Source organism: Spathaspora passalidarum (assembly GCF_000223485.1).
Source record: "Spathaspora passalidarum NRRL Y-27907 unplaced genomic scaffold SPAPAscaffold_3, whole genome shotgun sequence".
Lineage (NCBI taxonomy): Eukaryota > Fungi > Ascomycota > Pichiomycetes > Serinales > Debaryomycetaceae > Spathaspora > Spathaspora passalidarum.
Window position 1 is genome coordinate 200,418 of NW_006767427.1, and position 23,670 is coordinate 224,087.

Genomic DNA, 23,670 nt, shown 5'->3' on the forward strand with positions numbered 1-23,670 from the left:
TTATAGATTTCAATGACCAAAATGGCTTTGTTACGATCTTATTATTAGCAAAGATGCTTTCCTGACGTAAATTCCCAGAACCGGTATAAATAGAATCTCACAAAATTTCCCGATTAGGAAGTGTCACCCATGTGATGTGGTAGCGCGGCTAAAAATTTGTTTTATTTAGAAATTGCAGCAAAAAAAAATAGTGTATTGAGACTATATAATATGTCAGATGTCGATTCAGCCATTGTATTTATTATTTAAGCTTTTTGTAAAGCCCTCATTTCGTCAAAAAGAACAATAGTTCTCAACAATACTTGAAAGCCATTTTCTACCTCTTCAGGTGAGGAATATTCTTCAGGACTATGGGAAATGCCGTTTTTGGAAGGAATAAAGATCATGGATGTTGGGACTCTTGTGCTTGTGAAACAAGAATCATGTCCTGCCCCACTTGTAATTTCTCGGATTTCATCTTGCTTGAATATTTGCGATGCTGCATCTTTGACGGTTTTAATGTTTGTATTGTTGAATTTTATTGCCTTGGATGAGGTAATATTTTCAAAGTCAATCAGTAATGGCTTTCCATGCGGGGAATCGACGTTTTCTTGGGCAATTTGCTCTGCTTTCTGTTTGATTTCTGCCATTATCGTAGCTAAAATCTCATCCTCAACATGTCTTACATCTAAGGAAAATTTAACGATATTAGGAATGACATTGACTGATCCTGGCTCTAACTGTAAGGTACCTACAGTTGCTAAACCTTGGTGTTTAAGTGCAGTTTCGACCGCCATAACAATAACTCTTGATGCAGTTAAAATCGCATCCGATCTCGTATTCATGGGGGTTGTACCAGCATGCGAAGATCTACCTTTGACCGTAACCAAGTTCCACTCAAATGCTTGAACTCCAGTAACAACTCCAATTTTCTTACCTTCATTTTCCAAAATTGGACCTTGCTCAATATGGATCTCAAAATGGGCTGCGAGTGGGTTTTCTAGATACGAAGCTTTGGTTTGTCCATCATAACCAATTCTTTTCAATTCGGCACCAAATGAAACTGGAACTTTATCCAATGATTTAAGGTTTAAACATTCTTGTAATGGGATTTGCTTTGCCCATACCCCTGAAGCAACCATTGATTTTGGGAATCTGGCACCTTCTTCATTAGTCCAGTTGACCAAAGCAATTGGATAGTTGGGAACATAATTATTCTCCTTGAAAGTTCTGAGAACTTCTAAACCAGACAAAACACCTAAAATACCATCATACCTACCACCATTTGGTTGAGTGTCCAAGTGAGATCCAATACCAGTAGGTTTACCTTGATTCTTTCCTGGAAAAATAGCAAAAATATTTCCCACTTGATCAATTTTCACTTCACAGCCTAATGATTTTGTCTCTTTAACAAACCAATCACGTACTTGTTTATCAAGATCAGATAATGCTAATCTGCACACCCCGGTTTCGGTTTCTCGAGTTCCCCATACTCCCTTGGCACCCCATTTGGCAGTTTCATGGATAGTGGCTAATAGTCTACCCTTTTGGGTAATCAATGAATCAATCGAGAAGGTCATATGTTTGTAGTTGTCTGATACACAATTTAATGTATGAACTGGGGGAATAATAGTGTTGATTTTATATTAATTGATAGAAAATTAATGTGAGTTGATAGCGGATCAATCCAAATTAGGAAATTTCTTATCAGACAAATTCCGAGCGCAACCCCTAACAATTTACCAGGGGGAGGTAATTAAAATGATGTTAATCGAAAAGATGTAAGCTTGCCGATTTCTATTCCCCTCCCCTATTTGCTGTTTGAAATAAATTCAGCTCTCTAAATAGCATGTATATATAATTTCCACCAAATAAACATCAATCAAAATGGCATCAACGGAATAGTTATTTTCTGCGAAAATTTTAATTCGTCAGGATGATAACATGCATAGAATTAGGTATGTTTTTGTAAGACATGGTTGCTAGTTTTGAATCATCCACTAATTTCCACGATTAACAAAATTGTGTATTGAATAAATTTCCCGCTGCTGCCAAGACCAGGTTTAAGCCAATTGCCTAATCAGTTTCTTTCGCGCCACATTATCAGCCGTGCCCTGAATAGATATCGACTAAAGTAAGTATTCTTGTACAATATTTCTGTTAATCCCATGCATTAAAAGTAGAATGGTTGAGAGCAGATCATCTCGAGAGTCTAGGGATTTATTGATATCAACAACTTGTGATTTCAGGAAAGAATAATCTATCCTGAAGACACGCATTGTTAAACATTGACACAGTTATGATTTTCAAGATGCGTATCCACCATCGATAAAACTCGAGAAAACTTTGAAGATCTGTTATGATTAATTGAATTCAAATCAGATGCTGCAATTTTAAAATGAATATTTTAAAATTTACCTTATGCGAAAATTGGGAAGTTTAACCGATATATCAAACAGTGGCAAGTGCAATATTAACCAATCAAATTAACCAAAGGGAGAGGCATGTCCAAAGAAAGGGCAGACTGTTGGATTGCACTCACATGGTCTCTTATTTTTTTGGTTCCTCATACATACCTGTGGTAAACTACATGCAAAAAATCCAAACTCCGATCTACTTGCGCAGAATATTTCAAAACAATGCTTAGTAATATTTTTAGATGAACGTTTAAATCCGATAGAGAACAAACCAACGTGGTTCAGCAACGCAACTGATTATAATTACAAAATAATAATTCACTGTGCTGGTTTAAACACGAGTGCTAGTTGAACGAAACCCACATGAATCGTAAAAAAACCACACATGGTATTAAAGCGTATTTTATAAATGCGAAAAAAAAACAGGTCTACCCCTATACAGCCATAGTTCACTAGATGCTGGTACTTGATCGGATTTGTTTCCGAGAAATTTAATTGAACAATAGGGAAGTTGGTAAAACAATGGACAGGAACAAAATTTTGCATATTATATGCAGTTTGCACATGTTGTCTGCAGGAAAATATGTGTAAACTGCCAGAAACTTTCTTAATTTATTTTTTTTTCTTTTGAAAAGAAATTCCATATCGTTCTTTTCTTACCACTTTCTGAAATACCAAAAGTTATCGTCAATAATAAAGTCAATCAATCTGAATAGATTAGAGTAATCGCTTGTTTGAGTTACCTAGAGAGTAGAACGAAGAGAGAGTTTGTGTTTTAGACCAGGCTGTGATTTCCAACTTACCTTACATTCGCTTATAAAGTTTGAAGCCAGCTCAATTTACAAGGGATTTTTACCCCGCGCAACCAACTTTTACGACACCACCAAGATAACTATCAACAATCAGTGTTTTGCTTCAGAACTTCTTACATTCGCTTATAAATATTGATACTACGTATACTACGATCGCTGAGAACATTCAACCCAGAGTTTATACCCCTACCTCCCCCTTACTTTCGCTATTAACTAGAAATTTACACACATGCCCATATCAACAGAGTTACCATTAGGCACGGATCCAGGTCAGTTGATACCTCCACCACTACCAATAAGCGATCAATATATAAGCCCGATTCCTGGCGATACCATGGTTATGCCTAATTTCGAATCTCCAAATACGACAGGTGATGCATTTCCACCAAGTCATAACCATATTGAACTAACACCACAAATAATACAAGGTGGTACATTTCAAACCCCTAACCCTAATGAGAGTCATATGATACTGCAACTGCAGGTGATTTATCACACTACAGAATTTGCTGCCCCATATGATACCCCAGTTGTGCATTACCAAGATAGTCATCAATATCACACTCCCAAGAAAGTTTATCCACCTGCAGCACCAATGTCGGTACCATTACCTAGTACAAGTTCCTGGGATGGCCAATCTCCCATAATGTCGAACTTTGCACCACTACGAGAATCAACTGAGGCTATTGGTCTTGGATTATCGATTGAGCAGAGTCAAGTGGATGATGTAAAATCAAGATATATACAGCAAGTAAAACAACAGGAATACCACCGGTTATTAATGGAAACACAAAACCAACTACAAGAGAGTCATGTCACACATCCAGAACACCTGGAAATAATCAATGATGGAAGAATGGAACTACGTAATGAAGTGATAACTGCGCCAGTTTCTGACATTGGTCATTCCGATGGTGACAAGTCATTTGCCGGAGCTAGTCCAACTACTATTGATGCAGTTTCGTCTCAATCGTCTCCAAATGCCGTTAGTGAAAGTATCACAGAAGAAGAGCGTTTATTTAATGAGATCTCCACACCATTGAATATTAAAAATGAAGATCTCTTGGGTCAATTTGTAGATTTGGAATATGGATATCCTTCATCTAGCAGTGACTTGGATCAAGTGAAAAAGAATTTTGAATTTACTGACTATTTTGCCATTGAAGACAAACCGAAACATGATGGTAAGTCCAAGAAGAAGAAAGCAGGACCAAGCACAAAAGTAACCAAGAAAACATTAAAGAAATCACCATCATTCACGGGGAATTCTTCCTCGCCGACATTTATTGTAAATCAACGTTGGAACAAATCTCATAGTGACATTCAAACCAAGAAATTGGAAGCCTATTCCAAGGCCAATCAATTGTCTTTTAATGAGTGCTCGCAAAAGATCCCTTTATTTGCATTAAGTAGTCACTATTCGTTTGTCTATGAGAATGTTGATACAATTAATGACGGCGAGACTCATTTAGCTCGGTCTAAATCGAGTAACAATGTTATGATTGATCATGCAAATTTTGAAAAGAGTTCTTCAAATCAACTTAAATCTTTAGAATCAGGATTAATTGAATTTAAAGTTGATTTAAAAGGATCTAAAAAGTGATGAGGTTTCTTCAATTCTACGTTTTGTTGTTTATGTTTCGATAGTTATGTTGTGATTATTTAGGATTTTCGATTTTAATTAGGAATAGGTTTTATATTATTAGATGTGAGTATTTTTTTTTTTTCAGTACGTATTTTTTATACTAGTACACAATTATGGTGTAAGTTATAAATTAAAACGTATATTCATGACAAACTAGACTAATTTACAAATCTTTATCTCTTGGAACGTAGTTGACTTGATTGAGTGGACCCTTTCTATATAATCTGTTCCAATGGAATTTTCCTTCGGTAGCGTAAGCAAAATAAGTCAATCCCGCTGGAATAAGACCAGCAAATATTAATATGGTAACGGAGTTTCTAGGAGTTAATCGGAATCTAGTACCTTGTGTTTCTTTAAGCTTGTTGAACTTTTCAAATTCAATATCTGGAATTAATGTCTTAGCCATGATTTGTACTTGTATTTGTATGAACCCTTTACCGTTGGTTAGTACGGATGATATTCTAATTTTCTTTCTTCAAGATGTAATTGGGTAGGGGGAGGAAAAAAAAACAGCAGCATCTATGCAGGATACACATATCACGTGATTTATAGCACAGAATTTTTTTGGCGCACACAAACAAGTTGTTGTTTACATTCAAGTTGTTGCCAAAAACCAAAACAAAGTAGACAACAAGCAGCAGACATGTCAGACGCAATAGGCGAGTCGGAAAACTTCTTAGATTCGAGGAACAATGCTCTACTTACAGAGCATCTTGGATTTAGACCAATCACATTAATTGATGAGGTGATTAATGCCGCTAATGAAATCATGTATCGAGGTCTTCCTGGGTTTCAAGAATATCTTGCCCGCTGTAAAGTGCGGGCATTACAAGACACGATTGAGGATGATATCTTTGCACAAGTTAGCGATCATGAGATTAAAGCTGGGGTTGCCCAATTAGAGTCGTTGATTGCTTCTCAGATTGATATTAATTTTGATAAATATGAGTTGTATACTTTAAGAAACATCTTTCACATTGATCCAAGTTTAGTTAATGAAGGTTGGATTAAATTAAAGCATCACGAGGGAATAGAGTTTTCCAAAGATTCAAGTAAGAAGAAGCGGAAACTAGACCAAGAGCTTGTCAAGTTGAATCTGGAAATTCAAGTGGAATTACATATTAGAAAAGTATTACGATTGCAATTGGCCCGACTTAAGAAACTAATTAAACTTCAACGTGGATTGGCCGAAAATGTGGCATTTTTAACCATAGCCAAATCAGATAAAGATAGCGAAGAAGTAGTCAAGGCTAAGGAAATCCTTAAGCTGATTAGCCCATTAGATCAAACTTTAATGTTTTTGATTAAACAAACAAAAAGGTCTATAGTGGAATTAGATCAACTTGCTACTAAAGTTAACCTTGATATGCAAACCAAAAGATTCAAGCCAGATTATAATGATAAGTTTATTGATGGTAGAGCAGTGAGAATATTAGACAAAACAGGAGTACGGTCAAGTGATGATCTGACTTTATCTCTTGGAGAGGCAGAAGATGCCACTATGGACACCACCGTAGATGCACAAGCTGAACAGGAGATTAACTTCAGTATACCTAGTTCACCAGATCTTGAAACTGTTAATCAAGCAGTCGAGGCGACTACTAAGGAAGAGATGGAAGAGAAGTAAGAATATAAAGAGGTTATGAATGCGGTTAGGAGCTAGTGGCTGATCTCTAAGATTACGGCCTATATTATGTTATGTGAAATTGATACAGAGAAGTTAAAGCAAGGTCATAATTGAATGAAGGTTAAATGAGGTAATAAGTTAGTTATAATCAGACCATAATACCCTGTAATTATCCCGAGTCATTGTTTCTTGCATTTTCTGGTTATGACTCGACCTTATAAATTTACCGCGGTATTTGAAACTACACAAAAAAAAAAAGATAAAATGAAATTTGTCCACCGCTAATCTTTTTTTTTCTTCAAAAACAAATCGGGTCATCCTAATCATCCTTCTTTTTTTATCTACGTCATAGATACTCCCACAACTCCAATATGGTTCTAGCATTATTACACATGTTATCACAGGAGATAACACAGCCCGATACACCCATACCACTTCGGGTCCAAATTAGTGGGGTTATGGGTTCTACTTCATTAGCATGTTGGATAGTATTACTTATGCCACAATTAATTGAACAATGGCGGTTGAAATCGGCTGATGGTATTGCTATTGGATTTATATCGATTTGGTTCTTGGGAGATGTGTTTAATTTAATAGGAGCAGTGTGGGCAGGGTTGTTGCCTGAAGTTATATTCCTTGCTGTTTGGTTTTGTATAGCTGATTTTATGATGATAGCCAGTTATTTCTACTATACTTATATCTACCAGAAACATCACCACAAGAAACAAAGAAGAAGAACAAATAGCACAGAAGGCGAAGAAAGACCTTTATTGCATAGAAGACGCAGTTCTACGTTGACTGATATTGCCCTCGAACCTGAATATCATTCTGTGTTTGTTAGATATGTTTTACCAATTTTGTTTGTGCTTGGATGTGGAATTGTGGGATTTTATCTTGGTGGAAGTAAAGCCAATGACGATACTCCTAGTGAAGAACCAATTGCCGTTGGTCCACAAATTATGGGATATTGCAGTGCGGTATTATACCTTGGAGCAAGAATCCCACAAATCATTCAGAATTATCGAAGAAAGAGTGTTTATGGGTTGAGCTTATTATTCTTTTTGTTTTCTGTGTTGGGTAATTTAACCTATGCTGGACAAATTTTGTTTTATCGTTCCGATTCCAAGTACATTTTATTGAATTTGAGTTGGTTGTTAGGGTCATTGGGAACCATATTTGAAGACAGTTTAATCTTTTTACAGTTTTACATATATCGACAAAACGAACCGGTGGTTGAATAAACTAACAAGTTTGTCTTTTTATAATAATAAATAAATAACCAAATTATACAACTATATATAAAGAAAGAAGAAAAGTGATACTCTATTTTTTCTATGTTTTATCCGTTTATAACCCAAATCCTGATTTCACTTCTATATTTACCGAGTACCGTGTAACCGTTTCTATCCGTTTTAACCCAATGATAACAATGATCATATTAATTAATTTACATTTCTCTCTCTCTCCCCTCCCAAAAGAATGTCTGTCTTCCTTCTTTGTAGTAACCGAAAAATCACAAAATTAAAAAAAAAAAAAATTTGTCTGTTGCAGTTGCAAAAAAAAAAAAAAACTGCACCACACACATGTTCCCTTACAAATACTTTTCGAATAATTCATCTTGCAACCAACCAACTTTTTCGAAAGCGGCAAATAATCTTGAGGCTTTGTTCACATCAATACGACATGCCTTTTGTGCGTCGGTTCTTCTGAACTGTTTGCCTGTTTTTAAGCGGGCCACTTTTTCGAAAAATAATCTGCGTTTAGAATCAAGGTATACTGCAACTGGCAATCTCAAAATACTAGCAAGGACAACTTCAGCTGGATGTAATTTTGACAAGTTTGGATCGGAACTCAAGTCCATGGGTTGGCCCTTCCATTCTATCCTCAAACACTTGGTGTTGTTTGGGGGTAAAGTTTCATTAGCATCTGGTGAGTAATCTGGGATAGACTCATCAATGAGCATTTGCTGCTGTAATGCCAATGAAGGAGATTGTGAGCCTGGTGTAGCTGGCTTTCTCCTCTTCTTGGGCGATGGAGTGGAAGCAAGTTCTTCGTCGGTGTCGAAAGACTTAGGACCACCACCGACTCTTCTGGTTCTCATTCTTGTAGTTTCTTCCGACATGTCATTGTCTGATTCATATACTCTTCGTTTGTATTTACGTACAGGCAATGGCATGACGAGGCCTCGTTGGCGTTCATCATTAACCTTCAGAGAATATCTATCTATGAACTTCAAAATACTGTTTTTGTCGTTGTTTGAAGTAGCAATGGTTAATTTATAGTCCTTGTAGTTTTCAATCCTGAAGGGGGTGTTGGTCGACATGTACAGCTTTCTGGTGCTGTATTCTGGTGGTGGTAATGCCACAGTGTGCAATACTGCATTACGTTGGTATGGCGATAATGGTGGTGACAATGGTGGCTCAATTAAGTCTGTGTTTACAGTGTTGCCCTTGGTGATGTTCAATTGCAGGTGTTGTTCAGGGGTAAGACATCCTGGTATATCTCGTTGCATCATGGCTTTAGTGAATGGTTGATACAATAATGACATAGTGTCTAATGATAATTAAGAAAGAGAGGTATAAAAAAAATTAAAAACTCAGTTTTTGGGAAATTGATATGATTATAAAGATGTAAAAAAGAAATAATTTTTATTTTTTTTTTTTGTTACCCAGTCATTTGTTTTCTGTTACTAAGTTGAGAATATTTTCTGTGTGCGGAAAATTTCTTTTTTTTTTTCTTACTCAGCTTTGTTTCAACTTGTTACGATAGTGATGGATTCTTGTAACTTGCGGGAACATGATCGCAGCTTATTTTACAATCAGAATACACAGCGGGGTAGACACATACCAATTGCATGCAATTGAGCTATTTGTGGTGCAAGAACGTGAGTCCAACTTGCACAATTGCAAGTCATTCAAGTCGCCTTTCTCGAAAAATATCATACGGAATTTTTTTTTTCTTGAACTCATAATCTTTTCGTTTCTTTTTTTCATATTGTCTAATTATTTATTTTTTTTTGCCCAAGCATGCATATAACGTTTCTCTTTTTCCTTTCTTTTTCGTATCACACCATAAGCAGTAATCCGAGGTGTGGCAGTTAAGACGAGAGTCTGGGTGTCGTGAAACTAATAAATTTCAGTTCGTGACAAACACTCGACGGAATTTAACCTTTTTATGATTTTGTGCATGAGGGAAGTTTTTTGTTTTATTTTATGGGGTATGGCACTTGACCGCATCGGATCAATTCAAACGTTTTATTTTTCTAGTGCGACAACTGTTCGGTTTTGTGTAGCAACACAAAACAAACCAATTGCCATGGTGAGATAGGTCATACTAGATTCGTTTTACTCGAGATGTAGCAGGTTTGATGAGGGGCTAATCGGGAGTGCGTAGATGGGTGGATTAACTTCAAAGATACCCTTTCTTAAATTCTTGAAAATTTTATTTGTTTCTTTTTTGCTCATTTTGAAAAACAAAACAAAACAAAAAAAAAAAGTAAAAATAAAATAGTTAATTTGTTTGGCGGGATATTTCCGGGCGGGAGCACTTTGCTACAGATGTATTTTTACATGTTGATATGTGGAAATCTACCTGTCCCGTGGGGCAACCTGGCAACTACGCCCACTTTGCAACAGTCTTATCTAGACCAATTTATTGCTACAAACGAACAACTAAAAGTCATACTAATCTAGTTCATGCAGCGGAGATAAGCAATCGTGTGCACTTAATTTCTAAATGCAGTAATCCACTTGCCTGGAGCGGCCCATTATCGCAAACCCCGTTTCTTTTTTCTTTTTTTTTTTTTTCTCCCCCTAAAAAAACAACAAATTATTAGCTGTTGCATTTCTATGACTTGTTAAATGTCATTAATACTCCATTTTGTGGAATAGCTATGCCCAGCGACGCTACTTGGCGACAGAATCGTAAAAAGAAGTGCACGTGATGCGCGTGTGTCACTACCATATGATTTATCATCGGAATGTAGTTGAAAAAAAAATTAATAAGCGAAAAATTGTTAAATGCAATCCAATCATCACAGGCAACCATGTTAAATTATGCATCTAAAATATGTCTTGCGCCTATGGTCCGTAGTGGAGAGTTGCCTATACGGTTAGTCTCTTTGAAATACGGATGCGATTTGGTATGGACTCCGGAAATTGTCGACAAGAAACTCATCACCTGTGTAAGAACCGTAAATCCGAGTTTAGGCACCATTGACTATATCGAATCCAAGAATCAGAGTTTGACATTCAGGAAACATCCGCTTGAAGATGGCAAGTTAGTGTTGCAACTTGGCTCAAGCAATGCCGACCTAGCCGTGGAAGCAGGGTTGAAAGTTATTAATGATGTCGATGGGATTGATTTGAATTGTGGATGTCCCAAACATTTCTCGATCCATTCAGGAATGGGTGCTGCTTTGTTACGCACACCCGATGTGTTATGCGAAATTCTCACAGCATTAGTTGAGAAAGTTGGCCGTCCAAACAATAAACCTATAAGTTGTAAAATCAGGTTATTGCCAGAATTTGAAGAGACAAAGACGTTAGTGGAGAGGATATGTGCTACCGGTATCCTGAATTTAACAATACATTGTCGTACACCTATAATGAGAAACCGTCAAGATCCAATATGGAATTATTTGCCCAAGCTTATTCCTATAATTCAAGATTCTGGCGTAAATGTCATTATTAACGGGAACATGCAAGGTGTCAAGGATTTGGCTAGTTTGCAAACAGCTATGAAGAATGACCAAGTGGGAATTATGATAGCTGAAGCGGCAGAAGCTAATCCTTCTGTATTTTCCGAAGCTCCTCGATTACAAAAACAAATAGTGAAAGATGTTTTCGAAGCGTGTAAAAAGTATCACTCATTCAGTGGGAGTAAGTTCTTGATTCAAAACATGGTCCATGGAAAGTCAAAGTACTATCAAGAACTATGCCGTACAAAAACATTTGCAGATATGGAGGTATTGATTGAGCGTATAATTGACGACACTGAAGATGCAAAAATGAATAGAATTACTAATCGAAATTCACAAAAGTTTAATAGTTATACGTTGGAAGAGTATAATGAACATATGAACAAACGAGGGGTGCTAATGCACCAATTCTTTGATAACTGGAGAGAAGAAGAAATGTTGAAGAGATTGAATGATGATCCTAAGAAGGAAGTTAAGAGGGTTAAAGTAAATTCGGTTGATGTTAATAAACGGGTTAAAATAGCGAGCTAGATAGAATATTAATAGACAAAAACTACCACTTCGTAGTCTACAAGGTGATTTCGTGAAATTTATATTTACTTGCTACGGCAAGGCTGCTCATTTTGTGAGCAATATATACAAGTCTATACCAAAGCTTGAGGTTCAGTATTTGAATTAAATGCTCTCTTTATACCACACCAAGCACCAGCACCCAATGCCATCAATGCAGAAGCATAAAACATAGGCTTAACACCAGCACTACTCTTGAACAAGGCACCGGCAAGGGCACCAGCAGCCACAGAATTGTAATCGTCGTGTTTATCTCTTATGGCATCGATGGATGAGTCAATCAAGTTGTAAGTTAATGCCAAGACACCGGCACTATTACCCAAGAACGGTCCTCTCTTGGTGATGTGATTCAACACGGTGTTTAATTTTAATTTAGGTGGGGCGTTGGCAGGGATGTTCTTGACCCCTTCTTGTAAACCATAGGCACCACCAAGTCCAAGACCGAGTAAGTAAACGGCCCCGGTACCGTAACATAAGTCGTCACTCCATGATCGAGAAGGGATTATACCTTGAGAGCCTTCAACAGCGTTAAGTTTTTCGTCTTCTAAATCAAGATATTCTACTCCCTTTTCCAATCCTGCTAATGGGTGAAGTTGAGATGCTGTGTATAAGTTAGGTGATTGGATCATGGCGTGGACGTCGGTGACTTCCTTAGGGTCAAAGCCAAGGGTTTGTTTAAGAGAAGCATCATCTGTTTGACTACTGCTTGATTTTCCAAATAACCATGACATATTGAGTGTGTGTGTGTATATGTATCTGTCTCTATGAGTTGTATTTCCAAGTCTTCTATGTCAGATTTGCCTTTTTGAAAATTTTTGTTGCATGAACAAAAAAAAGTTTTAACCTGCAAATCTCGGAGAGAACCCGGAAACCATTTTACATGTTGCAGTCAGGTGATCACAAACCAAATCCATACAGACATTATCACTGTAATTCAATAGAAATATACCATAGGAAGTGATTGGCTTAACTGACTCAACTGTGGATGGTTTCTGTAAATCTTCATATTGTGGAGCTTGAATATTAAATGCAGCATCTGCTCAGTTGTGTAATTCCCGCAATCGGCAATATATTTATTTCGCAGTAAATGATCCACAACTTACTAATACCAAAGAGTATAGTAATGCCTGACAAAATAATTATATTAAATTCATCATAACCAGAGCATGATTGAAAAAGACCTATAACAGGGTTCCATAATTACTTGGGATCATATCAGTCAGCTCACATGGTAGCATAGTTTGTGTTAAAAAAATCAGCTAGCTATTGCTGATACCTCCCGCTTAAAACTGAAAGCATCATGCCGAGCACAACGTGTTGCGATATATACTCATCGTCTCGTATCTGATACGGTTTATACTCCTGTACCTATCCCATCTATTACATGATGTGTGTTGAATCACCGATCCAAGCATCCTGCATATACCACCAAGCCCTTACTAAACAAAAAAATTGAAAATCCAACATAGTCCAGCAATCCAAAACTTGAGTCAATCCCACAGTGAAAGACAGTGTCATGCCAACAAATCATGAAGATATAAAACCGGTGTTAGTACCTCCGTTGAACTTTTCACTTGTGGAAGACACAATCTATCGGCTGGGATTCCCCATGCCTATAAACTACCCCTTTCTTAACACATTAAAACTAAAGACGATCATATATTTGGGCGACTTGGGCCATGAGAAGAAGGAAAAGAAGAAAGATAAGCACGGCACGGGTGAGATCATGCAGAATTACCAAGATTGGTTGAATACTACCGATATAACATTCCATAACTTGTTGGTGGAGTCCCTGCAGGAGCCGTTCAATAAGCGAGAAGAACACGAGCAGACGATAAAGAGTTTGACGATCGCATTACAGTTAATGTTGAACAAGGAGAATTTCCCCATGTTGATACATCTGAACAAGGGGAAGCACCGCACGGGGTTGGTAGTTGGGCTAATGAGGAAGTTGCTCCAGGGTTGGTGTCTTAGTGGGATCTTTGAAGAATATGAGAAATTTGCCATGGGTAAATCGGAATACGACTTAGAGTTGATTGAATTATGGCAGCCAGAGTTGTACGTTGATGATACAAATAAACCTGAATTTGTGCGCATATAAAAAACTAGAAATTATTCTTCATTTCACGAAGTTTGGTAATCACGTCACTGGCCTTGGTTAAGCCGGTGGCCTTTTGAACTTGTGGATCTGTCAACATCATAAATGGATTGAACTTTAATTCATCGGCAATAGTGAATTTCCCCGTGGTGAATTCATTCTCATTAGCAAACTTTTCCAAACTAGCGATAGCATCATTATTCAACACCGTCTTGGAAAACTTAACATTAGACTTTGTATATTCATGTCCAGGAAACACTCTTGTGTCTTTGGGTAAATGGGCCAATACTCCGTTCAAGGCATGGTCCATTTGCACACCGTCCCCCTCAAAGAATCTCCCACATCCACTAATAAACAAGGTATCACCAGTAAACACCGCTTTTTCCTTTGTCTCTTTATCTTCAACGTAATAACAAATAGAATCTTGCGTGTGGCATGGAGTATACAACGCAGTAACTTGAACATTCTCACCAAGGTCGATGACTTCGCCATGGAGAGGTGTATAAGTAACTAGAGGAGAATCACGCCCAGCAATCACAGGCAATCCGGGGAATTGCTTATGGTAGTGCTTGTTACCATCAGAATGGTCATAGTGATGGTGAGTGTTGACAATTGCCTTGAGTTCAAACTCTGTCTTGTTTGTGTCGAGATACTTGGAAATGTCTTCGGGTTGGGCAGGATCAATTATCCAGGCATGTTTGGTGGGGGTGTCGATAATGAGGTAGGCATAGTTGTCACCACGACCCCAGCGCATAGGAATTGATTTGATTTGCATGTTTCGGATGAATTGTCTAAACATAAACTGGACGTCGATTGACAGCTAAAGAGAAAGTGTGGAGGGGGGTTGCGTTTTCCGTAAAGGAAATTTGCATATCCACCGCACCACCCTCCCCAATTAATTTTTCTCGATTACTAAGACGGTTGCTGCCCACTTACCCTCCCAGTTTTGCTACATTAATTTTTATTAGTAACATAAACATTTCTAGATACAGAGTGGTATTGCTTGTTACTTTATTGGCTTTTACTTTATGAAATTACTCTCAACTATTCCTCCCACTTCTTTGCTTCCATTCCCTCGGGAGGATAAGTTTCAAACTCCTTATCCTTAGCTTCATCCCAACTGGTAGTCAACACCGTACCGTTACTTTGAATATATGACTTCATCATGGCTCTTCTCGTATCATCATCGACATCCTTAAACAACTTCCCAAAGAAACCCTGAGGATCGTCATTGTCAACTTCGTCATCGCCAACTTTAAACTTATTCCAATCAACCTTCTTCTTGGAACTCGATGGGTACTCAGTTGCATCTTCAGCTTCGTCAGCTTCTTCAGCTTCGCGTTCCAATCCGTGCCACTTTTCATGAGCCTTCTTCTTGAGGTATATTTCAAGCTTGGTAGAAAACACTTTGAAGCTTGAAGCTTCGGGATCTATGTCGGCAAACAATGGGTCTAAATTGTAATTGTATTCCGAACTGGCACTGCTGGGGAAGGAAATCGATACAGAGTTTGGTGTGAAATGGATGTTGAGCTTGTCTGATGGAACATTCTTGGCGTAAATTGTGATGATAACTTCTTCATTCAGTTGGTACCAGTCTTCTCTGATTTTGATATTCAATGGCGCGAGTTTGTTAATCACGTCGATATTGGTAGACTTGGTGCCTTCGGTAACTGTAGGAGCTGGTGCAGGCTCTTCCTCCTCTTCAATGTCATCTTCTGGTTCAGAATCACTCTGTTCCTCAGGATGATTTTTCACTTCATACTGTAATTTATCTAACCAGACAGACACACTCTTTTCCAAACAGTCATACTCCTTGGCCTTTTGCATTTGTCCCAAGGCCAATTTGTACTTGTGCTCAGCATAGTAAACTAAACTTAATTTGAAGTAACACAACCCAAGATCATTCCGTTTCCCTCGTTCTTGGGCAATTGTGAATGCACTGGAAATGTCCTCCTTAGCCTTATCGAAATTCTTCAACTTCAAGTATGAGGAAGACCGCTTTAGAAGTGCCTTGAATGTTTTGGGATTCTCATTCAATGCCACGGTATAGTGATGAATCGCGGTTAGATGATCCTTATTGGATGATGCCTCGTCACCCTTTTTGATTTCAATTTCAATGGCCATACTCCTATGTGTGTGTTGGTTGCAGAAGAGAACAACAAAGAAAGTTAAAGAACAAAACAAAAAAAAATAATTAAAAAAAAAAAATTAAAGATTGTATTCTTAAATATTATACACTATGTTATGCTATGCTACTTTACTCACCGGCGGCTTGAACCAAATCTAAAAACTTCTCTTTGGAAATTTCATTCATCAATTGTTCTTTCCTCAGCTGTCCGACTTTTTCTTTGCTTATCTCTTGATCAGTCTTGATTTGACTGGATAACACCGCATTGAATAATTTGACTACACCTCGTTGGGCGGTTTTCTTTAACTTCTTTTCCTTATCCAATACTTCACGGACACGTTCTGGATCCGTTGGAAGCAACAGTTTTACTCGTTGACGATCATGTAATTGGTGCTTTTCAGCAAGCAATGCTCGTTTAGCCTTTTGTTCTAACTTTTCCGATTCGAGTTTTTTCAAGGTGACTTTATTACGAGCAAGAATTGGTTCGGTACGGGAATGGGCTTTTAATTTCGAGTTGACAATAGAGGTAAATGCCAGGGCAAAATCAGTAGATCCGTCGTCTGCCTGCTTCCTCTTTTTTCTTTTAGGAAAGTCGTCGTCTTCTTCTTCTTCTTCTGCTTGTTCTTGGTCTGATTCTTCTGATGAGCCCAGTTCATCTTCACTTTCGGAAGAGCTTACATCAGCGACATCTACTTCATCATCTAATTCCAAATCAGATTCAACATCTTCTAAAGTAAGTTCTTGTTTCTGTATAGCGGGTTCTGCTGTTGTTTTTTTTAATATTGATTTAACCATGGTTATTGCTAAAGTGCTATGAGATGAGATCAATTTGCAAAAAGGAAAAATTATTTTTATCTGTGCGGGTTGACCGCCGCAGCACTGCGATCAAACTTGGCAACCAAACATTCACGTCTACCATTTACACTGTAGTCTACTATATACTTGTGCTATTTGCTATTCAGTTCTCAACCTTGTATAATAGTCAGTATTTACTGTACAATCAAGTTAATACGTATTTACCAGTATACTCACGTTTTGTTACAGGCCATACCCACACATTTCAACTTGTTTACATTTTCCAAACAAACCCAAAACAAACCCACCATGAATAACCAATCATCACAAATTGCAAATTCCCTTGCAAGACTCAAACGCAAAGACTCGCAATCAGAAATGAACACCCCAGTGAAACGACCCACTACCAACTGGTCCTCTCTTGTCGCCGACAAATCTTCAGAACTAACCACGCTCAAGACAACAGTATCCACCCTCAAGACCCAGATTGAAAACCTGACTTTTTCGAGCTACGAAATCGAACACAAGTACCATGAACTTAAACGAATTGTACGTGAGCTAGCTAACCAAATCGAGGAGTTGCGGGGGTATGAACGAGCAAGTTTGGATGAGATCAACCAACGGTTTCTGATCGAATATTCCAAGATGATCTTGGACCATGAGAGTAGAGTTAATGCCAAGAAGGAGGAAATTAGTGATGAAGTAGAGAAACTAATTGAATCCAGGACTAGGCTCTATGAACGGGAGATTTCTGATCGGGAACTGACGATCAAACTGATGAGACAGGAGATTGCCAATGTTGATAAGATGTTTGTGAAGAAGCTAGAGCAGGCGAAACAACAAGTTAAAGAAAAGGAACAACAATTATCTAAAGAAATTCAAGAGAGTATCTTCAGGAATAATGAGGAGAAGGAAGAAATTTACAAGGAAGTTTTACTAATGGAACAAGAAATATCTGACAATCAAACAGCCATACAAGACCTAGAAGCGCAACAAACCAGATACACTTCCATTCTTGAACAACTCAAGGCCAAACACAAACTGAAACAGCCAGAATTAACTGAAATAACCAACAAAATCAACACCCACAAGTCAACCATTGCCAATCTCGCTTCTAAATCCCAAAAACGATCAGATTCAACCAAGCAAATACAATCTGAACTCATCCATATCAACCAGAACTTGCTCGATCACGAACAGATTAGACGGAAATTACACGCAAAGCTCCAAGACCTCAAGGGTAATATCCGTGTATTCTGTCGTATCCGACCATTGCTCCCTGGCCAATCACCAGCCAGTATCACAGTTCCTGATGATGAACTTGATGAAGATGCAAAACAGGAAATCATCGTAGCTAGACAACTGAGTGACAAACTCAAATTTCTGTTTGATAAAGTGTTTCCCACGACTTCTGACAATACCGTTATATTTGAAGAGATATCTCAATTGATTCAATGTTCATTGGATGGAAGCAAGGTGTGTGTGTTTGCGTATGGACAAACTGGATCTGGGAAGACCTATACTATGTCACATACCAATGATGGGATGATTCCATTGAGTATAACCAAGATATTCAACGATATAGAAGAACTAAAAACCCATGGCTGGGAATATACCATTCACGGACAATTCCTTGAAATTTACAATGATACAATCATAGATCTACTCGGGTCCGATGAAGGAAAGCACGAAATTAAACATGATGATACGAACCAAACTACAAAAGTCACTAATGCAACCACAGTACAGATTAGTTCAAAACATCAGGCAATTGATTTGCTTAATCATGCCAACACACATCGATCCACAGCATCTACCAAGGCCAATGAACGATCCTCTCGATCACATTCCATCTTTATACTATCCATCACCGGTCACAATACCCGAACCAATAGCAGAACTTCCGGAACACTCAACCTTATTGACTTGGCAGGTTCGGAAAGATTGGCAGTTTCAAAAGCAGAAGGAGACAGGCTTCGAGAAACTCAAGCAATCAACAAATCATTGTCTAACTTAGGTGATGTCATCCACGCATTACGTCAAGGAGATGCACACGTTCCATATAGAAATTCAAAATTGACATATTTGTTAAAGCATAGTTTGGGAAATAAGACCCTAATGTTTGTTTGTGTGGGTCTGGGTATTCATGAAGTTAATGAAACTGTTAATTCCTTGAGGTTTGCTAGTAAGGTAAATAGCACTCGGGCGGTTACTCCCACTGAGAGATAGAATACACTTCCATATAATATGATAAATTACTTATCTTTTAATCATTATTAAATCTATTTACGCTCTAATCACTAATTTGCTTATCGCTAGCTATACCACTAGTAATTTCCTTTTCGTACCCATCACTCTCCACACACAACAGCTTCACCTTATTCCATTCACTCGGATACTTCTCCTCAGCCCATGTCTCAATCAATTTCTGCCCTTCTTTACCAACACAATAGTTATACATACCCACCAACATATCGCCATCAATTTCCAAATCATAATCATGTACCGCGTCAGCCTGCTCAATCGCCAAGTCTGCTCTGCCATGATACACATGAGCGATCAAATACTGTTTGAATATGTCCTTATCGGGAACAATCCCAAAACTGGATAAATTATTGAAAAACAGCTCGACGTAGCTCAAGTCGCTGTAAGTGTACGCCTTGATCATGATCACGGCAGATTCCTCATTGACACCACCAAGTTCCTTCGGTTTGGCACTCATGGAAAGAAAGAGTCGACGACAACGGTTTGTGTCCTGGAGGTTGGCATAGGCGTTAAGGATAGTATTGTCCAATAAGTTATCGTGTGGGTTGACAAATGCCGTGTCCATCTTGAGACACTCATGGAGCTCATGAACACCTTGTTCGTATAAGTTGTTCCCAAATTGACTGAACAAGTAGCGATACATTTCATGCAGTGGTGGTGCATGTTGCAACTGTTTATGTAACTCGTTGGTCTTGCGGAAGATAACCAATGCCGCATTAAGTCTTTCATTTTCACAGAAGAATTTCATGGTTGGGAGAATGCACTCATATGGCACGTAGAAGTAGTCATGCAAGCGAATGTATACGAACCAGTTCATATCGAGGGAGGTTCCATCATCATTGTGATTAATAACGTAGTTGTGGAACTTGTTAAATAATTGTCGATACTTGTAAGCGTATGGTTGTACAAGTGCGATTCTTGTTTCTGATGTTTTAGCAATCTTGGGCAATTCTCGAGAGAGTAATTCTAGAGCATCACCGATAAGTTTAGCCTGGATCATTTTTGTGACCATGGCGTTTATGGCATCGATATTGACTTGGGTTTGTAATTGTGCTTTTATCTTTTGGAAAATCGGGAAGACCATGTACACATCCTCCATTTGAGAACATATAAGCACGATTAAATCATTCAAGGTTTTGAAAATCGTGGGGTCGGATATGTGTTCTGTCCACGAATTATTTTCAAGTGAGTCTTCAAATATGTTGATCGCTTGTACATGGTCTTTGATTTTGATTGCTTTGTCAATTCTATATTTAAACGATTCAATCAGTGGTTGGGTATGGTAGTTATTGTGAAAATGGGTAGTGAGTAATCTAATAAACTCTCCATTTGGTGATATATTGAATGCCATCAGAGTCTGGATTATACGTGTATAGCATTCTACAAAGTCGATATCTTCTTCAAATAAGTCTAAAAGTTCAGAAACCTTTTCCACACAAGTCTCTTCTGATTGCGAGTCGGACAACTGTGAGTACACTTGAGCCTGGAATTGTAAAATCGGTGAAAATTTTACTGGGTTAGTCAATACAAACTTTGTAATTGATCGTGCCAATGTGTTATAAGATAATGACCACGAGTTAAACAACAAGGTTTCCACTAAGGATTCATCATCAACTGATTCATGGAAAATCACTTCATTAACTTTATCTAACTTATCTTCACTAAGGTACTTTAAAACCCTTTCCACATGAACAAGACTTTGCTCCTGCTCATTAACACTTGCCAATTCACTTACTAATTTCAATAGTTTAATTACCGATTCAATAGTTACCAATTCAAATTGTAAACCCTTGGCTAAATTATTCACCATCATTTGGATTCTATCCATGTGATATTCTAAATTTTCATAACAATGCGTGACAGGAGGAGTATCTTTAAATAATGCTTCTATATACAAGTTGACTCTTTCAATAACTCCATCATTCAATAATATGGGTCGGATTTCTCCAAGTAAAGCAATTTCTTCAAATGTTTCCAATAATGGTACACTTCTCTGTGCATAATAGTCAATCATAGCACAACTTAAATCAGTTGGGATTTGTTCACCTAACCGATAAACCAAACTCTGCCACGCAAGTTTAAAATTATCAATCTTTGATCCAAGATCAACAAGTCGTACCATGGTGGAAGTAGGTAAGTTAGGGACGTCTTTCATTAACGTAGAAATTAACCGCTGAAGAAACTTCGGTATGGCGACACGATGGTTACTTTCTCGACATTTACGTAATACCACATCACTGCATTGTTCAAATACATCTATAGTGATCTCTACCGAAAGGGTTGAATTTACCCCATCACGTTTCATTTGTTCCACTTGTCCCAATGCAACTTCAAGAATATCAAGTGCCTCTTCATCAAGATCGGGCTCTTCTAAGAGTTTACCTATCTGAGTTACCAAATGCGTAAATCGTATTGTAGCAGGCACTTTATTGTTGGATATACAGTGATTTATTGCATTGGCATGTTTGGCAAATTTCTTGACTGGTTCAGTTGGTGGTGGTGGTGCTAGGTACTTTGACCGGAACCCTTGTTTGAATTCTTTTGCAAATGTTGACTTGGCTCGAATTGATCGTATAGGAGACGATGCATTACGGACTGACCGCATGGCGGAGGATACACCTTTCATTGGTTGGTATAGATCAAGGAGCTAAAGTGCTGCCAAAAAAAATTTGCAAAAATAAATACATTCTTTTTTTTTTTTATTTCGGTTCTATAGAAAGCGTTAACTATGTACAAGTTTATTCAAGCTTATTTGGTTTAGCACTGCCGTCATACTCAGGCAAATGAGATTGAAATCTACGGATGGCCCAGTTCTTACCAATGAACTTGACACTAGGGTCAGACATACCTTCGGTAGAAGTAAACTCTTTCCAGAACTTGGGGTCTTTGAATCGCGGGTCTTCAGGTTTGAATATTCCCAATCCTTCTCTTACATTCAACACTTCTTGCCTTAAATATGCTGCCACTCTTGATCTCAATTCACGAGCCCATTCTCCGTCTTTCAATTCATCAGAAAGATCATTTGGCTTCAATGGGTCAATGTACCTCTTTACTAACAGTCTCCATTCTTGCCTAAAGCTTTCTATTTTTTCATCCGAGATAGCATCTCCTATACATACATGAATCTCTGCCCCGAAATTAGCTGGCAACCAACGAGAAACACCCTTTTCTGGAGAATCTTCAGGAGCAATCTTCTCAAATCCAAATGAGAACATTGGGACTACGACGGGTGCCCGCGTTGGTTCAAGAACTAATCTTGCCACTCCCCATTTGAAATATCTCATGGAATTATTATGCGGTTCTTCCAATTGCATGACAAAACCTTCAGGGAACACATGGAACCAGGAAGTTTTCGTACGAATGAATGGGGATTTAGACATGAGAACATTTGTGGATTCCGGACTTGGTTTGACAAACTTGACCAACTCTTTATTTTCCTGGATTGGGTTGTTCACTGTTTGGAGAACGATTGGTTTTTGCACATCGATACATTGTGGAGTATATTCGAGATCAAGAGTATCGTCGGGACTCAAGATTCTAATGGCGGCATCAACAGAACCTTGGAAAGGTCCTTCCCCGAATCTTTTGGTTCCGAGGATTTTACCCAAGTTGAAAAACCAAGATTGGAACATGGTTGAAAAACACACATTATGAGCACCAAAGCCCCATCTGATGGTATCAATATCTAAATGGAACCTCATGGGCAATGCTGAGTAAAATGCTGGATCATCCACAACAGACATGTGGTTCATAACTGTAAGCAATGACCTTTTCTCCTTCCTAGCTTTATCAAGGGCATTATCAAGTTTCTCAATATTGTGGAGATGAGGTTTATAGAGAACATTCAATAAAATCTTTGAGTTAACAATCATGAACAAACATGTGGCATGGGACATATAATTCCAAAGCTTAGATCGACGAGGATACTCCCCAAGGAAATCATCTCCTCGACGAAGTACATCTTGAAACGACATAGTTGAGATGGTTACTTAGAGAGAAATTTTTCGATCTTTCAAAATTTTTTTGTATTTCTTTTTATACGAGATAGATCGCGGTGGGGGGGGTACCGATTCCAAATAATGCCCCCCAGAAAAATCTACCCACGTTTTTCTATACACTATTTAATTGACTATATGTTAAACGTGGATCTCCTCCATTGTTGGCAGCGTTTACAAGACAAGTCTCAAACTGATCAAATGTAACCGAGTCATAATCATGATATATCCCTCCCCAACGCAACTCATTGGCCAACTCCAGAGAAAAATCCAAGAAGTCGCCTTCGTTGAGATACACCGTGCTCGTGTCTGAGACACAGTCACTCTCATGCGAACACGGTCTATCCCCTGCACCAAGTCTATAATCATCATAACTTATATCTTGCATTTGTAATTCTTGTTTAATCGCCACCTTCACCTTGATGGCGGCACATACATGATCAAGTTCTCGAGGACTGACGTTTCGATCACGGTTAAGATCAAAAAATAACCGATTGAAATTATTTTCGGCATATATTGTAGTTAGATCTTCTGGATTTATCACTGATTGGTATTTCTGGTCGGTTATGTATGTATCTTGGATAGTATGAAGTTCCCAGTTGGATCTAATGGATGGCATACTTTATCAGCTCTGTTGTGC

The 23,670-nt window shown here is 38.1% G+C and overlaps 16 protein-coding genes across 16 annotated transcripts; 6 read left to right on the forward strand and 10 right to left on the reverse strand. All coding sequences in view use genetic code 12, as the record gives it.

Moving 5' to 3' along the window:
- Positions 1 to 189: 189 nt before the first annotated feature.
- SPAPADRAFT_60114 (uncharacterized protein) lies at positions 190 to 1,575 on the reverse strand (the record flags this gene model as incomplete). The annotated part of the gene is made up of 1 exon (XM_007374218.1): positions 190 to 1,575. One exon carries the CDS (start codon positions 1,557 to 1,559, stop codon positions 246 to 248), a length of 1,314 nt encoding a protein of 437 aa, XP_007374280.1.
- A 1,481-nt stretch (positions 1,576 to 3,056) lies between these two features.
- SPAPADRAFT_60117 (uncharacterized protein) lies at positions 3,057 to 5,293 on the forward strand (the record flags this gene model as incomplete). Its single annotated transcript, XM_007374219.1, has 1 exon — positions 3,057 to 5,293. The coding sequence occupies one exon, from the start codon at positions 3,438 to 3,440 to the stop codon at positions 4,809 to 4,811; it is 1,374 nt and encodes a 457-aa protein (XP_007374281.1).
- On the reverse strand, positions 5,017 to 5,259 carry SPAPADRAFT_135701 (uncharacterized protein; the record flags this gene model as incomplete). The annotated part of the gene is made up of 1 exon (XM_007374220.1): positions 5,017 to 5,259. The coding sequence occupies one exon, from the start codon at positions 5,257 to 5,259 to the stop codon at positions 5,017 to 5,019; it is 243 nt and encodes an 80-aa protein (XP_007374282.1).
- Positions 5,294 to 5,477: 184 nt separating the features above from the next.
- MTW1 (MIND complex subunit) lies at positions 5,478 to 6,643 on the forward strand (the record flags this gene model as incomplete). Its single annotated transcript, XM_007374221.1, has 1 exon — positions 5,478 to 6,643. The coding sequence occupies one exon, from the start codon at positions 5,497 to 5,499 to the stop codon at positions 6,478 to 6,480; it is 984 nt and encodes a 327-aa protein (XP_007374283.1).
- A 208-nt stretch (positions 6,644 to 6,851) lies between these two features.
- Positions 6,852 to 7,721, forward strand: SPAPADRAFT_136546 (uncharacterized protein; the record flags this gene model as incomplete). The annotated part of the gene is made up of 1 exon (XM_007374222.1): positions 6,852 to 7,721. The coding sequence occupies one exon, from the start codon at positions 6,852 to 6,854 to the stop codon at positions 7,719 to 7,721; it is 870 nt and encodes a 289-aa protein (XP_007374284.1).
- Positions 7,722 to 8,071: 350 nt separating this feature from the next.
- Positions 8,072 to 9,028, reverse strand: SPAPADRAFT_137262 (uncharacterized protein; the record flags this gene model as incomplete). The annotated part of the gene is made up of 1 exon (XM_007374223.1): positions 8,072 to 9,028. One exon carries the CDS (start codon positions 9,026 to 9,028, stop codon positions 8,072 to 8,074), a length of 957 nt encoding a protein of 318 aa, XP_007374285.1.
- Positions 9,029 to 10,515: 1,487 nt separating this feature from the next.
- Positions 10,516 to 12,520, forward strand: SMM1 (Smm1p; the record flags this gene model as incomplete). Its single annotated transcript, XM_007374224.1, has 1 exon — positions 10,516 to 12,520. The coding sequence occupies one exon, from the start codon at positions 10,526 to 10,528 to the stop codon at positions 11,708 to 11,710; it is 1,185 nt and encodes a 394-aa protein (XP_007374286.1).
- On the reverse strand, positions 11,824 to 12,480 carry TIM23 (protein transporter; the record flags this gene model as incomplete). The annotated part of the gene is made up of 1 exon (XM_007374225.1): positions 11,824 to 12,480. One exon carries the CDS (start codon positions 12,478 to 12,480, stop codon positions 11,824 to 11,826), a length of 657 nt encoding a protein of 218 aa, XP_007374287.1.
- A 710-nt stretch (positions 12,521 to 13,230) lies between the features above and the next one.
- SPAPADRAFT_149972 (uncharacterized protein) lies at positions 13,231 to 16,017 on the forward strand (the record flags this gene model as incomplete). Its single annotated transcript, XM_007374226.1, has 1 exon — positions 13,231 to 16,017. One exon carries the CDS (start codon positions 13,266 to 13,268, stop codon positions 13,848 to 13,850), a length of 585 nt encoding a protein of 194 aa, XP_007374288.1.
- SGT1 (co-chaperone) lies at positions 13,242 to 16,017 on the reverse strand (the record flags this gene model as incomplete). The annotated part of the gene is made up of 1 exon (XM_007374227.1): positions 13,242 to 16,017. One exon carries the CDS (start codon positions 15,969 to 15,971, stop codon positions 14,892 to 14,894), a length of 1,080 nt encoding a protein of 359 aa, XP_007374289.1.
- Positions 13,855 to 14,646, reverse strand: GLO2 (hydroxyacylglutathione hydrolase; the record flags this gene model as incomplete). Its single annotated transcript, XM_007374228.1, has 1 exon — positions 13,855 to 14,646. One exon carries the CDS (start codon positions 14,644 to 14,646, stop codon positions 13,855 to 13,857), a length of 792 nt encoding a protein of 263 aa, XP_007374290.1.
- A 27-nt stretch (positions 16,018 to 16,044) lies between the features above and the next one.
- On the reverse strand, positions 16,045 to 16,785 carry RRP15 (Rrp15p; the record flags this gene model as incomplete). Its single annotated transcript, XM_007374229.1, has 1 exon — positions 16,045 to 16,785. The coding sequence occupies one exon, from the start codon at positions 16,768 to 16,770 to the stop codon at positions 16,105 to 16,107; it is 666 nt and encodes a 221-aa protein (XP_007374291.1).
- Positions 16,786 to 17,148: 363 nt separating this feature from the next.
- On the forward strand, positions 17,149 to 18,999 carry KAR3 (Kar3p; the record flags this gene model as incomplete). The annotated part of the gene is made up of 1 exon (XM_007374230.1): positions 17,149 to 18,999. One exon carries the CDS (start codon positions 17,149 to 17,151, stop codon positions 18,997 to 18,999), a length of 1,851 nt encoding a protein of 616 aa, XP_007374292.1.
- A 64-nt stretch (positions 19,000 to 19,063) lies between these two features.
- SPAPADRAFT_136413 (uncharacterized protein) lies at positions 19,064 to 21,340 on the reverse strand (the record flags this gene model as incomplete). Its single annotated transcript, XM_007374231.1, has 1 exon — positions 19,064 to 21,340. The coding sequence occupies one exon, from the start codon at positions 21,338 to 21,340 to the stop codon at positions 19,064 to 19,066; it is 2,277 nt and encodes a 758-aa protein (XP_007374293.1).
- Positions 21,341 to 21,740: 400 nt separating this feature from the next.
- Positions 21,741 to 23,022, reverse strand: TAZ1 (lysophosphatidylcholine acyltransferase; the record flags this gene model as incomplete). Its single annotated transcript, XM_007374232.1, has 1 exon — positions 21,741 to 23,022. A coding segment is annotated over one exon (892 nt), but the record flags the coding sequence as incomplete, so codon positions are not given.
- Positions 23,023 to 23,168: 146 nt separating this feature from the next.
- On the reverse strand, positions 23,169 to 23,668 carry SPAPADRAFT_60129 (uncharacterized protein; the record flags this gene model as incomplete). The annotated part of the gene is made up of 1 exon (XM_007374233.1): positions 23,169 to 23,668. A coding segment is annotated over one exon (199 nt), but the record flags the coding sequence as incomplete, so codon positions are not given.
- Positions 23,669 to 23,670: the final 2 nt, after the last annotated feature.